Raw genomic sequence first — 13,543 nt, forward strand, 5'->3', positions numbered from 1 at the left:
CTCGCAAGCTGATTTAAATGGCCATTAATTTACAGCAATTGAACACTAAATCCCTTCCATTTGGCCTATAAATTAATGTCAATGAGATTTAAAAATCATGTTTTATTGTGAATTATTGTGTGAATGTTCTTTGGACACTTAGGCTATTTAAAAATGTTAATCTTTCTTTAAGAAATGGATAGATGTTTAGATCTAGTAATTGAATTTTGGAATTAGCTACAATTGGGTAACTAACTAATTATATGCTTTAATTTCAAGTCATCCAAGTAAGATTGTTTAATATTTGTTTCAGAATGCTTCAATCTATAATAACTGAAAATTTATTTCAGTTCTCTTAATTTTTAATAAAAGTTATGGCCATTTCACTGTCCTTGATCACAGTTTTTGTGTTGTCAATGGAAAATCAATAGGGAACAAGATGCTAATTTCCGAGTACGAAAATGGCCATAACTTTTTTAATACTGAAGATATGAAAGTGAATTAGGTGTCAAATTAAACTTCTTTTTATGCTTTATCTGATGGGATAAATTGCAGACTTGATTTTTAAAATCTCAAAATTTTGTAACATTGTTGCTATTCCTTCTCTCCAGAGATGCTGCCTGGCCTGCTATTTGTGTCTATCTTCAGTTTAAACCAACATCTGCCGTTCCTTCCTACACAATGAATAGAAAGAAACTGCTTCCAAAAGTTGCAAAGTCCAACGTGGCCAAGAAATTATGTAATAAAAAGGAACTGCAGATGCTGGCTTATACCAAAACTAGACACAAAAAACTGGAGTTACTTAATGAGTCAGGCAGTAACTCTAGAAACTTCTCTCCAGAGATGCTGCCTGGCCCGCTGAGTTGCTCCAGCATCTTGTATCTATCTTCAAAAAATTAAGTTGTTTGGTATGAAGTCAGAAAGCATCTCTCAGGGTTAAGAAGACTAGATTTGTCAAAGTCACTTCCACAAAAGGTTATTGACACGATGTGGGAAGGTAATGTTTTAAGCTTGAGTTTGGGAGAGTTTTTCAGCCACAGTTACTAATGGCGATGGAGGAAGGGTGGGTTAATGGAATCAGATCACAACCATTGAACAAAGAACAGCACAGGAAGAGGCCCTTCAGCCCACCATGTCTGCACTGGCAAGATGCCAGGCCAAACTAACCCCACCTCATGGAATAAAGGATAATTGACGGAGCTAAACACTCTCCCGCGGTGCACAACATGGATGTGCGTTTACACTATACCTGATCTATTCACCTCGTCACCACAAGTTCAAACTTCATTCACACGGCAGTTCCACGCATCACAATGGGGAAAAGTGCGATTGGTTACTGGCCTGGACAGAAAGCAGCTGCCATCTCTAATCAGCGTGAGCTCACAGCCCAGCGCGCATCACATCACCGGCACAATCATTCACCTCATTCTCACATCACAATCTTGCCCTTGTCTACCATTGTCTCACATTCTCTATATCTCACATAGTCACTCTCTCTCTCTCTCCCACATTCCCACTGCCTCTGCCTGGCCATAGCTGGCCCCAACACTCTCCATGGGTCACTCACTCTCTCAACACCCCCCCCCCCCCCACCCATGGCCCACCTGCTGAAACCTCCAACATACCCACTGCCAACTCTCTCAACCTTTCGTGACTGCTCTCTCTTGGTGATTCTTCCTTTCACACCTGATGCCACTGTGCCTTTGCATTCCCTCCCAAATTCCCCTGTCTTTCCTTCATCCTCTGTCTCCCAACCCAGTGTCGATCACTCTTTCCCACAAAGCTGCCCTCTTGAATACCCACTTCCCCCCCATCTTTCTCACCTTATTGCCCATTCACCCTTGCCTTCCACTCTCCTCTCTTTTTGGTACAGTCTCTGCCTTTTTGGTGAGAAAACGGACAAGGGTAATGAAGGTGGTGAGGTAGGTGCCATCTACGTGGATTTTACCAGGAAGATATAAAGTCTCACGGAAAAAGCTGCTGAAAAGACTGAGCTTCATAAAATGAGTCGGTGGCAGCACAGGAAATTGGCTTGGAGGCAGAAGGCACTAGGCAGCTGTTTTCACACTGAGGATGGGAAACAGAGCTGTTCCTAGGATCGGCGGTGGGAGCTGCTTGTCTCAGTAATGACTCAGGCATCAACATTTCAAAATTAGCAAATATCACAAATCTTAGAAAGGTGATCATTGAGGAACAAAATAGCAGCCTATTAAAAAACAGAGATACATTGGCTAAGTATAGACATTTAGCAAATTAAGTTTAATATAGAGCAGTGTGAAATGATGCACTTTGGCAGAAAATGTAAGGAGAGACATTAAGTAGACAGATAAGATAGGAGTTGAGAAGAATGAAAACTTCCATCCAGTGGACGTGATGGAAATGGAGGTCAGTGGACTAATAGAAGAGGTGGCTAATGATGCGGGCCAGTGGACTAGTGGGTGAGTGGGGAAGGGGGGAGATAGGGAAGGGGAGAGGAGGAGAGGGGGGAGGGTAGATGGGGGAGGAGTGTGGGAGAGGGGAGATGGTGGGGGAGAGGGGAGATGGGGGAGGAGTGGGGGAGAGGGGAGATGGTGGGGGAGAGGGGAGAAGAGAGTGGAGATGGGGGAGGAGTGGGGGAGAGGGGAGATGGTGGGGGAGAGGGGAGATGGGGGAGAGGAGAGTGGAGATGGGGGAGTGGAGCCTGGAGGTTGGGCAGGAGCTGCCGGCCGGCTCTAAAGTCAGTGATGGGAACTGACGTCCACGGCTGCTCCAGACATCTTCCTCAACTCTCCATCACCTCACACCTTCTCCCCCCGTCATCTGTCTGCGTGTCATTACCCGCCCGCCCGCTGTCCCTGTCCCCGGGCCGCCGCGGCCTCTCCTCATTCACTCACCGCCGCCGCCGCATCCGCTTCAGCGCCGCAGCATCAGCACCGGCCCGGGCGCCGCCGGAAACACCCGAGCGCCGCCGGAAACACCCGAGCGCCGCCGGAAACACCCGAGCGCCGCCGGAAACACCCGAGCGCCGCCGGAAACACCCGGGCGCCGCCGGAAACACCCGAGCGCCGGCGGAAAGGAGGGGGGCGCGGAGTTGTCCGGGGTGGGGGAGGGGCAGCAATGGGTGTACAGGACCGATGGGCCGAATGGCCTAATTCTGCTCCTTGCATGGTGGATGATTCTGAGCATTGACTGTACTTCTTGTCCCAGCCCAGCACATTGACTGACTGACTGCAGTCTTTCCTGTTCCAGGGGGGGGGTGGGGAACGAGGGGACCGTGGGCCCAGGGGGGGGGGGGGTGAGGGGGTGGGGAGTGTGTTGTGAGGGGGGAGGGGCCGGGGGGGGGGGGAGTGTGTGTGAGGGGGGAGGGGACTGTGGGCCCAGGGGGGGGGGGGGGTGAGGGGGTTGGGAGTGTGTTGTGAGGGGGGAGGGGACCCTGGGCCAGGGGGGGGGGGGGGTGAGGGGGGGGGGGGAGTGTGTTGTGAGGGGGGAGGGGCCCGGGGGGGGGGAGTGTGTTGTGAGGGGGAGGGGTCTGTGGGCCCAGGGGGGGGGGGGGGGGGGGAGGGGTGGTGGGGAGTGTGTTGTGAGGGGGGAGGGGACCGTGGGCCCAGGGGGGGGGGGGGGGTGGGGGGGGGGAGTGGGTTGTGAGGGGGGAGGGGACCGTGGGCCCAGGGGGGGTGAGGGGGTGGGGAGTGTGTTGTGAGGGGGGAGGGGACCGTGGGCCCAGGGGTGTGGGGCGAGGGGCGGGAGTGATGATGTTGGTCAGGTTTGTACCATCCAACATTGCCCTCACCTACCTCAGCATCTGCCCCTCATGGAGCCCTCCACCGCCTCCATCTGTAACGTCAGTCACCGTGCTGCAGTGATGAACTGTGGGGATCCAGGTTTACACAGTTACGGAGGGAGGTCTCTGCAGATGAGGTGGAGATGGCAAGATGTGGTTTGTTGTGGGATCAAGGTGAAGGTGACGGGATATCGGAGAGGGATGTGTTGGATGCGGAGGCTGGAGGGGTGAAAGGTGAAGAGCAGGAGGGAAGTGGTTTCACACTGGCAATGGAGGAGGCCCAGGACAGACACATCCGTATGGAGATGCTGCCTGATCTGCTGAGAAACTCCAGCACTTTGTGTCTTTGTTTTGTAAACCAGCATCTGCAGTTCCTTCACACCAGATGGAGTCCGGTTTCTCACCAGGTGTAGTCTGGTTCCACACCAGATTATGTCCGGTTTCTCACCAGATGGAGTCTGGTTCCACATCAGGTGGAATCCCCGACACACCAGGTGGAGTCCGGTTCTACACCAGGTGTTCGGTTTCTCACCAGATGGAGTCCGGTTCCACACCAGGTGTAGTCCGGCTCCACACCATGTGGAGTGGAACGGGAACAAGCCGCTTGTCACCAGTGACCGGCAGTTCCTCCAGTGGTGTATGGTTGCTCCAGGTTCCACCATGGCTAGTCTCTCTCTCGAGTCTCAGACAGCCTCCTTGTCACCTTCCCCTCAGCCAACAATAAACCATTCTACATTTCCTTGAGCATCATCTGCTTTGATCTGTTGTTTTCACACCTTACCCATCCATATCTCTGGTTTCCCTCACCCCTGACTCAGTCTGAAGAAGGGTCAGCCCAAAATGTTGCCCATTCCTTCTCTCTAGCAATGGTGTCTGTCCTGCTTACTCCAGTATTTTGTGTCCATAAGGTCATAAGTGATAGGAGTAGAATTAGGCCATTCGGCCCATCGTCTACTCTGCCATTCAATCATGGCTGATCTATCTCTCCCTCCTCACCTCTTTCTCCTGTCTGCTCCCCATAACCTCTGCAACCCAACTAATCTATCTGTCTTAAAAATATCCAGTGACAGCCTCCACAGCCTTCTGTGGCAAAGAATTCCACAGATTCACCACCCTCTGACTAAATAAATGTTTCTTCATCTCCTTCCTAAAAGTACTTCCTTTAATTCTGAGGCTATGACCTCTGGTCCTAGACTCTCCCACTAGTGGAAACATTCTCTCCACATCCAAGCCTTTCACTATTCTGTACGTTTCAATGAGGTCCCCCCTCATTCTTCCAAATTCCAGCGAGTACAGGCCCAGTGCAGACAATCGCTCATCATATGTTAACCCAGTCATTCCTGGGATCGTTCTTGTAAATGGTCATTCCTGGGGTCATTCTTGTCTATCTTGCCGTTCATGAAGCCATGTTGACTCTGCTGGACTGTCTTGTCCGCTGTCTCTGATGCTCAGCTAACCGGTTTATATCTCCTGCTCTCTGACCGGTTCATAGACTATAGCTCTCTGACCGGTTCACAGTCTCCTGCTCTCTGATCCCTCAGATCGTGACCATTATATCTGCATTTTGTAAACGTGTGTGATCTCTCTCTCAGGAGTTTTGATCATATCTGCTCTCTCTCAGGCAGTTCGTGGATGACCCAGGAGGGGGCCCCCTGCCTTAAGTTCCATTATTGTACCTTGTACATTCTCCAGTGATTCAGATTGTTCGCCCTTCCTGCATCAGTTAACTTGCAATGTTTTTGAACCTTCGAACATGGACACGAACCAAAAATAATGATGTCTTCCACTTCTCCTTTGCCCAATGTTAATTAATTGGTCTAATTCTCAAATTGCTTTCGCCACAAACAATCTGCTGGAGCAACTCAGTTCAGTTCAGTTAATTGTCACGTGTACCGAGGTATAGTGAGTTAAGCAGCAAGCATGAAGGAAAAGGAATGGTCGACATTTTGGATCAAAACCCTACCTCGGCCTCTTGCTTTAGAGACTATATTTTAACTGTGTTGCAACTTTCAAGCATATTAGGACCTACACTCTTAGGTTCCTCCGTTCCTCAATACTCAGTCATGGTCCGAGCATCATGAGTGCTCTCAAAAGGCATCACCTCACATTTGGTTGGATTAAACTCCATCTACAGTGCCATTTCTCAGCATATTTCACCAACACATCAATATCTCTGTAGCCTGACTATCGTTCACACTATCAACAACCTCATCGCTCTCTCTGCCATCTGTGATACTAATCATGCCACCAAGTCATCCACGTCCATCACAGCAAAGGTCCTGCATGGATCCCTGTGGGACACCATACCCCACGGGCATCCATTCACAAAAACAACTGGCCACCACCCACGATAGACACTAAATGCTGGAGTAACTCAGCGGGACAGGCAGCATCTCTAGAGAGAAGGAATGGGTGACGTTTCAGGTCGAGACCCTTCTTCCATCACCCATGCCAATGTGGTTGTACTTTGCCAACTTGCCCTGAACCCTGTGAACCCTAACCTTTCCAACCATGCATTAGGGCTCCAGTGAACCCTGACGTTTGCAACCATGCATTAGGGACCCTGTGAACCCTAACCTTTGCAGCAAGTCTCCATGTGGGTCGGCGATTGAAGCTTTCCTGAAGTCCATGTCGACAACATCAGCTGGGATTGCCCTCGTCAATACAAACAATGTCATCAGATTGGTGAGGCAGGACCTGCCCTTGTCAAGCCATGCTGGCTATCTCTGATTAGTCCATGACTTACTCTAATCCTGTCCCACAGAAATTTGGTGCAAAAAGGGAGCATGAAGTGACGGTGACGTGGGATTAGGGTGAATCCCAAAGCCTTTTATGTTTGAAGCAAGAGGGTGTTTGAGGACAGAACAGACACCTCAGGGACCAGAGGCCTTCTGTAAATGTGGGACCAGAGGCCTTCTGTAAGTGTGGGATCAGAGGCCTTCTGTAAGTGTGGGATCAGAGGCCTTCTGTAAGTGTGGGATCAGAGGGATATGTGAGGATCTTCGATCCTCACTGGGAAGAGAGATGTGGAGGCTGAAAGGAAGGTACACTGATATTCTGGGGCACATCTGTACCAGGATGGAGATGCTTGGAATATTGGAACTCATTGGTGTGGATAAACCCTGATGGAACCTCTGTGTAGGAAGGAACTGTAGATGCTGGTTTACACTGAAGATAGACACAAAATGCTGGAGTAACTCAGCGGGCCAGGCAGCATTTCTGGAGTGAAGGAATGGGTGACGTTACTGGTTGTACACCACCTTGTCACCTTCCCTTCAGTTAACAATGGACCATTCTATATTTCCTTATCATTGTCTGCTTTGATCTGTCGTTTTCATTTCCCTTCCATATTGCTATACTCCTTCTCTCCTGACTCTCAGTCTGAAGAAGGGTCTCGACCAGAAACGTCACCCATTCCTTTTCTGCAGAGATGCTGCCTGTCCCGCTGAGTTACTCCAGCTATTTGTGTCTGATGGGACCTATGCCAGGACACTTGGACCCTGGAGTCAGCTCTGGACTCTGCTGCCGGATCCTTGACTTCCAGACACACAAACAACAAAACAGCTGACAAAACATCTTCACAATATTTCTCAACATACGGATGCGTTTGTTCTCAGGACCCTACAATACTCCCTGTGGCCAAACCCTGGCTCTAACTTCATGTACAAGTTTACAGATTACACCATTGTAGTGGCCATGTCTCAACGACGAGTCAAACACAGGAAGGAGATGGAGAATTTAGTAACGGTATCAAGGCAATAACTTCTCCCCTCAGTCAGCAAGACAAAGAAGTGAGGGGATGTACACAGGCAGTCAGCATCAATGCAGAATGTCCAGGGAATGGGGGCGGTGTGAGGGCCAGCACAGCTGTGATGGGCCGAATGGCTTTCCCTGCTGTGTGCTGTGATGTCAGCTGCTAGGCTGGAGCGGAGGTTGGGGGTGGAGAGGAATGGGGATGCGACTGGTTGTTTTCTCAGAGCGAGGCCAGGGGCTGTGGAGCTGCAGTCGGTCAGAGCAGCAGCAGCAGCAGTGCAGTCGGTGGGAGCAGCAGCAACAGCAACAGCAGTGCAGTCGGTGAGAGCAGCAGCAGCAACAACAGTGCACTATAGAGCTGCAGCATCGGCAAGCAGACGGCACCTCCGGACACTGCTCAACCAGGTACTGATCAAATAAACCCTCCACATCTGCACTGACCATGGCACAAGGGAGAGAGACACAGACAGAGGAAGAGACAGAGAGGGCCAGAGACAGACAAAGAGAGGGAGAGAGAAACAGCATGGGCCAGAGACAGAGAGTTGGAGAGAGAGACAGACTCTGAGAGAATGTGGAGGAGAGACAGAGAGGGCCACACCGCACATACAGCGAGGGGAGAAAACAGAGGTGGGGAGAGAGAGAGAGATGGAAACAAAGGAAGACAGACGAAGGGAAGTGCAGTGATAAACACACAGGGAGAAACAGGGCAGAGAAATAAGAACATGCATATATATATGTATATATATATTATTTTTTTTAGAGAGAGAGAGGCAAACAGGGAGAAAGGACAGAGAGAGCAGAAACTGACAGGAAGAGAGGGGGATGGGAGAAAGAGACGGGCAGACAAGGAGGACATAAAGGGCCACGGACAATGGAGAAACGGACACCCGCGGAGACACAGTGAGAAATAAGGGGGTAGAGAGGGAGGGACAGAGAGGAGCAAAGTACATACAGACACATTCAAACCTTCCAGGCCTGGCCACAAATGCAGAACAGCGCAGGAACAGGCCCTTCGGCCCACAGTGTCTGTGCTGAACATGAATCATGTGGCTGTACCTGATGCATATCCACTCCCCCCGCACAAAGCCATCGATAATAGACAGCAAATAAACCATAAAGAAATATTGTCTGTTTAAAGTAAATGTAAGAGAGATGTCCTTGCAATTGTTGGCCTTCCGGAGAATGAGATTGGGGACATGTATGCTGGCTTGAAGGGCCGAATGACCTACTCCTGCACCTATTGTTTATGGCGTTAAACAGAAAGTCTGGTTGATGGAAGCCACTCTGAACATGAGGAGGCAATCAAAAGGATCTGGGAAGTCATCCAAGGAATGGCAAGTGGAATTTAACTCGGAGAAGGGATGTTTACAACAACATTAGTCACGGGCGAGGTGCCAGATTACATGAGGGTGGCTAATGTGCCTTTAAGAAGGGCTGCAAAGAAAAAACTGGAAACCAGAACAAGTTTAACATCTGTGGTAGGAATGTTACAACAATACAATATACAATACCTTTTATTTGTCATTTGAACCTCACATGAGGTTCAAACGAAATTTGGTTTCTGCAGCCATATAAAAAGAACCAAGACACACACCAACACAATTCAATTCACATAAACATCCATCACAGTGAGTCTCCTCCTCACTGTGATGGAAGGCAAAGACTTGTCTCTCCCCTGCTCTCCATTCCTCTCCCGAAGTCGAGGTCAAAGCCCCCGGCGGGCGCTAGCAAGTCCGCGACCACTCAAAGCCACGCCGGGCGACTGGAGAGGATTAAGATACACATGCTTTTGGAAAGATGGTTTGAAGAGAGATGGTCAGCATTGTGTGTTGCTGCCCCCCATACTTCAGGGAATTGAGTAGACAAGTTGGGGCATATTACTATAGCTCGTCGGTGAGGATGCACAGAGTATTGTGTTGAGTTTTGAATGACCCTGCTGTAGGGAAGAGGCCATTGTGTTGGAAAATGCAGAGATTTCCGAGGATGTTGCCAGGATTCAAGGGCTTGCGAGAGAAAAGGCAGGCTAGAACTTTACTCATTGGAGTGCAGGAGACTGAGGCCCGGTGATCTTAGATACAAAATCATGAGGGGAATAGATAGGGTGAAAGCACAGAGTTAGATTTAGCTCTTAGGGCTAAGGGAATCAAGGAATATGGGGAAAAAGCAGGAACGGGGTACTGATTTTGGATGAACAGCCAAGATCATATTGAATGGCGATACTGACTCGAAGGGCCGAATGGCCTACTCCTGCACCTATTGTCTATGTTTTCCCCAGGTTTGGGGAATCAAGAACCAGAGGACATAAGTTTGTGAGAAGGGAAAGGTTTAATAGGAACCTGCGGGGCAACTTTTTCCACACAGAGGGTAGTGGGTGAGAGGAGGTCGTTGCGGCAAATACAATATCATTTAAAAGACACGGACAAATAGATGGGGAGAAAGGTTGAGAGGGGTATGGTTCAATGTGGCTACATGGGACAGGTTCAATGATAAAGCTTGTGCAGATGGATGTGGCGAGTCTTACCCTGGCCACTCCTCCCCTCTCCCATCGGGCAAAGGGTACAGAGGGCTCAAGAAAAGAGCGTTCATATCAATCGCGGCCCTGTTTCCACCCATCTTTCCACCACCACCCACAAGTGCAAGGCAGACAGAGGTACAGAAATATGAAAACACACGTCTCCAGATTCAGGGGCAGTTTCTTCCCGGCTGTTACCAGGCAACTGAACCATCCTACCACAACTAGAGAGCAGTCCTAAATTACTCTCAGATTATTCTTGATCGGACTTTACTGGCTTTATCTTGCACTAAACGTTATTCCCTATTCATGTATCCATACACTGTGAATGGCTTGATAGTAATCATGTATTGTCTTTCCGGTGATAGGTTAGCACGCAACAAAGGCTTTTCACTGTACCTCGGTACACGGGACATTAAACTCAACTGTTATGTGACCTGTGTTTGGTGCAGCCTGTGTGAATCTGTTGCTAATGAACGGGGGGGGGGGGTTTGTGTATGCAGGAAGGAATGGTCCAGGATGCTGAAGCTGAGGATCCTGAACACTGTTGCTCCTTCTTACTTCCTTGCCGTCTGCATCACCACCACCATCCTCCAGAGCTACGTCTTCATCCCCGCCATCTTTGCAGATGATGTGCTCCAGCTCTGGTCTCACTCCGGCTTCCACTTCACCTTCTATCTCTACGTCTCCGTCAACGTTCTGGGCAACTACTTCTTCATCCTGTGGTACCCGCCAGAGAGCCTGCACTGCAGCACCAGCGCTGCTGATGGCCACCACATACTGCAGGTCGGCAGCCATTTCTGCAAGTTGTGCAGCAAGGTGATCCTGAAGCGAGATCACCATTGCTTCTTCACCGGCAATTGTATCGGCAACAGGAACATGCGCCACTTCCTCATGTTCGGATGGTGGACTTCCATCGTCTGCCTCTACTCTCTGGTGGTGGGAGTAGCTTACCTCAGCACTGAGTACCACCTGTCCTTCGAAAACCCGCTCACCTTCCTCACCCTCCTCCCCCTCTCCTTTGTCCATTTCTTCTTCAGTCAGATCCCTTCCTTCCAGCTGTTTCTGGTGCTCATGCTCTACATCTGGCTGGGCATCGGACTCACCTGTGCCGGCTTCTGCTGCCAGCAGATCCTCCTGGTGGCGCGGGGTCGTACCTGGTACCACCTGAAGAAGGGGCTGCCGCCAGTCCGCTGCACACCGTGGGGAGTCAATCTCCAAGACGTCTTCGGCAAGCGCTGGCTTCTCGGCTTCTTCTTCCCCGTCCCCACTGTACACGTCGATCCAAAGGACAAATAGACCCACAGTCCCGGCATTCCATACTTCCCAAACCCTGTCCTGGCATTCCCCACTTCCCAACGCCAATGTCCCGGCATTCCCCACTTCCCAACGCCAATGTCCCAGCATTCCCCACTTCCCAACGCCAATGTCCCGGCATTCCCCACTTCCCAACACCAATGTCCCGGCATTCCCCACTTCCCAACACCAATGTCCCGGCATTCCCCACTTCCCAAACCTTGTCCCAGCATTCCCCACTTCACAAACCTTGTCCAGGCATTCCCCACTTCCCAAACCCTGTCCCGGCATTCCCCACTTCCCAGAGGCAATTTCCCGACATTCTCCCCATGTCCCAAACCCATTGTACAGAATTCCCGGCATTCCCCACTTCCCAGGTGAAGCTGGGATTCTCCTGCAATTATTTAGCCGTGACCTGGACGTTCACACAGCAGCCAGACCACCAGGTGTAGTGACGGGACTGTGCACGGGAGAGTTCTCTCCCTGGACACGCTGTCCTTGTCCGTGATCTCCCTCCTGCATTGTGTCCGCAGTGTTTGGACATTCGGCCCGTCTAGGTTTGTGGGACCCCAGAGCCTGCACCCTCAGTGCAGGGCCACACGCAGGGGATTGGTGGTGGGGCTGGCATGGAGTCAGACCACTTGAGGCTGTTGGTCAGCTGTCCACTCACCCGCTAACTGTAGGCTTAAGGAACAGCCTGTGCTGGCGGGATCGCACTGTGCCCAGTGGGGTCACACTGTGCCCAGTGGGGTCAACCTATCCAGTGGGGTCAGTGTCTAGGGTGGGGTCACACTGTATTCAGTGGGGTCACACTGTGCCCAGTGGGGTCACACTGTATTCAGTGGGGTCACACTGTATTCAGTGGGGTCACACTGTATTCAGTGGGGTCACACTGTATAGGGTGGGGTCACACTGTATAGGGTGAGGTCACACTGGGCCCAGTGGGGTCACACTGTGTCCAGTGGGGTCACACGGTGTCCAGTGGGGTCACACTGTATCCAGTGGGGTCACACGGTGCCCAGTGGGGCCACACTGTGCGGGGCCAGATTGGCCCATATGGATACAGGTGTCCCGTGGCACTGCTTTCACTGCAGGTGAGGGGGGGGGGGGGGGGGGGGTTGGGGCGACGCTGAGGGTTGGATTGGATTGTGGGGGGGGGGAATTGGGCTGATGATGCAGGCACTGGATAAAGTGGTCGTTTTAACAATCGTAGTCTCATTCTACAATCTGCAGACTCCAGCAACTGCCCAGTAGTCCCGAGCCCACCCCAGCGTGTAACTGCTCCCCCCTCTCTGCCCCTCACCCCCCCCCCCCCTCACCGCACCCGAGCCCACCCCAGCGTGTAACTGCCCCCCCTCTCCCTACCCCTCTCTGCCTCTGTCCTTTACAGCCCTTTCTTCACCCCCGGACGTCCAGTCCGTTGAGTTACTGATGCAGTGAACCGCAGCCACTGTGCTGTAGTTTAGAGATACAGCGTGGAAACAAGTCCCATTCGGCCCACCGAGTCCGCGTCGCCCAGCGATCCCCGCACACTAATATTATCCTACACACACTAGGGACAATTTACAATTTTACTGAAGCCAATTAACCTGCAAACCTGTACGTCTTTGGAGTGTGGGAGGAAACCGGAGATCCTGGAGAAAACCCATGCAGGTCACGGGGATAACTCCATACAGATAACACCCGTAGTCAGGATCGAACCCGGAACTTTGGCGCTGTGAGGCAGCAACTATTTCACTGTGAGGAGTCAGTAACACACAGACTAAGTATTGAGTAGAGGTTAGGGGGTGGGGTTGGATTGTTACCTTGTCGTGGTGGAGAAGCTTGTGTGGTCCTGAGATCCTGAGAGCGATGCTGTCTGGAGCTATGTAGGGCCACCCATGGCGGTAAGGTCGAGGGGGAGGTCTCTGACCAAGAGCAATCCAACCAAGACCTCAACGGTGGAACAGGCGGAGGACGATGGCTGACCTTAGTGGAGCGTCACAACAGCTGGGAAGGCGGATGAAGGCTGCAGCAGAAAAGGGTCTCCGGTGGTCTTGGACTCCATGCCACAGGATCCTGACCCAGATCTGTCAAGGACCGTGGGGTGGCTGTCTGTGCACCAGTCTCCCCACGTTAAACAAAGTCACGCACAGGCGTCCTCCATATAGGGAATAGCACCCTGGAGACACCCATGGTCAGCCATGACCGAAGGGGGCCTCAGTAAGAAGGAGGTCATGTTACAGTTGTAACATGAGGTAGGG

The 13,543-nt window shown here is 51.3% G+C and overlaps 2 protein-coding genes across 6 annotated transcripts in view; one reads left to right on the forward strand and one right to left on the reverse strand.

Moving 5' to 3' along the window:
- Positions 1 to 13,543, reverse strand: part of tmem63c (transmembrane protein 63C) — an 88,887-nt gene that overhangs the window by 61,759 nt on the left and 13,585 nt on the right. Inside the window, exon 1 of one of the 4 annotated variants that reach the window (XM_033027448.1) lies at positions 3,753 to 3,909. The exons of 1 other annotated variant lie outside the window; for it this stretch is intronic. The gene's annotated coding sequence lies outside the window, so the exon portion shown is untranslated. Of the gene's footprint in view, positions 1 to 2,852; positions 2,903 to 3,752; positions 3,910 to 13,543 lie in introns of those variants that run through there. 2 more of the 4 variants (XM_033027446.1, XM_033027445.1) reach the window with 2 other exon arrangements.
- On the forward strand, positions 7,456 to 12,400 carry zdhhc22 (zinc finger DHHC-type palmitoyltransferase 22). Of its 2 annotated transcripts, XM_033027461.1 has the most exons (3): positions 7,456 to 7,897; positions 10,508 to 11,316; positions 11,559 to 12,400. In XM_033027461.1, exon 2 carries the CDS (start codon positions 10,524 to 10,526, stop codon positions 11,301 to 11,303), a length of 780 nt encoding a protein of 259 aa, XP_032883352.1. In that variant the 5' UTR covers positions 7,456 to 7,897; positions 10,508 to 10,523; the 3' UTR covers positions 11,304 to 11,316; positions 11,559 to 12,400. The 2 variants fall into 2 exon arrangements, with proteins under 2 accessions (XP_032883352.1, XP_032883351.1); XM_033027460.1 differs by lacking the exon at positions 11,559 to 12,400 and having other exon boundaries at positions 7,459 to 7,897; positions 10,508 to 11,433.

This window comes from Amblyraja radiata, chromosome 9 (assembly GCF_010909765.2).
Source record: "Amblyraja radiata isolate CabotCenter1 chromosome 9, sAmbRad1.1.pri, whole genome shotgun sequence".
Classification (NCBI taxonomy): Eukaryota; Metazoa; Chordata; class Chondrichthyes; order Rajiformes; family Rajidae; genus Amblyraja; species Amblyraja radiata.

Excerpts from the sequence above, each read along its gene's own strand:
- zdhhc22 (XM_033027461.1), top strand. The coding sequence starts at position 10,524 with ATGCTGAAGCTGAGGATCCTGAACACTGTTGCTCCTTCTTACTTCCTT.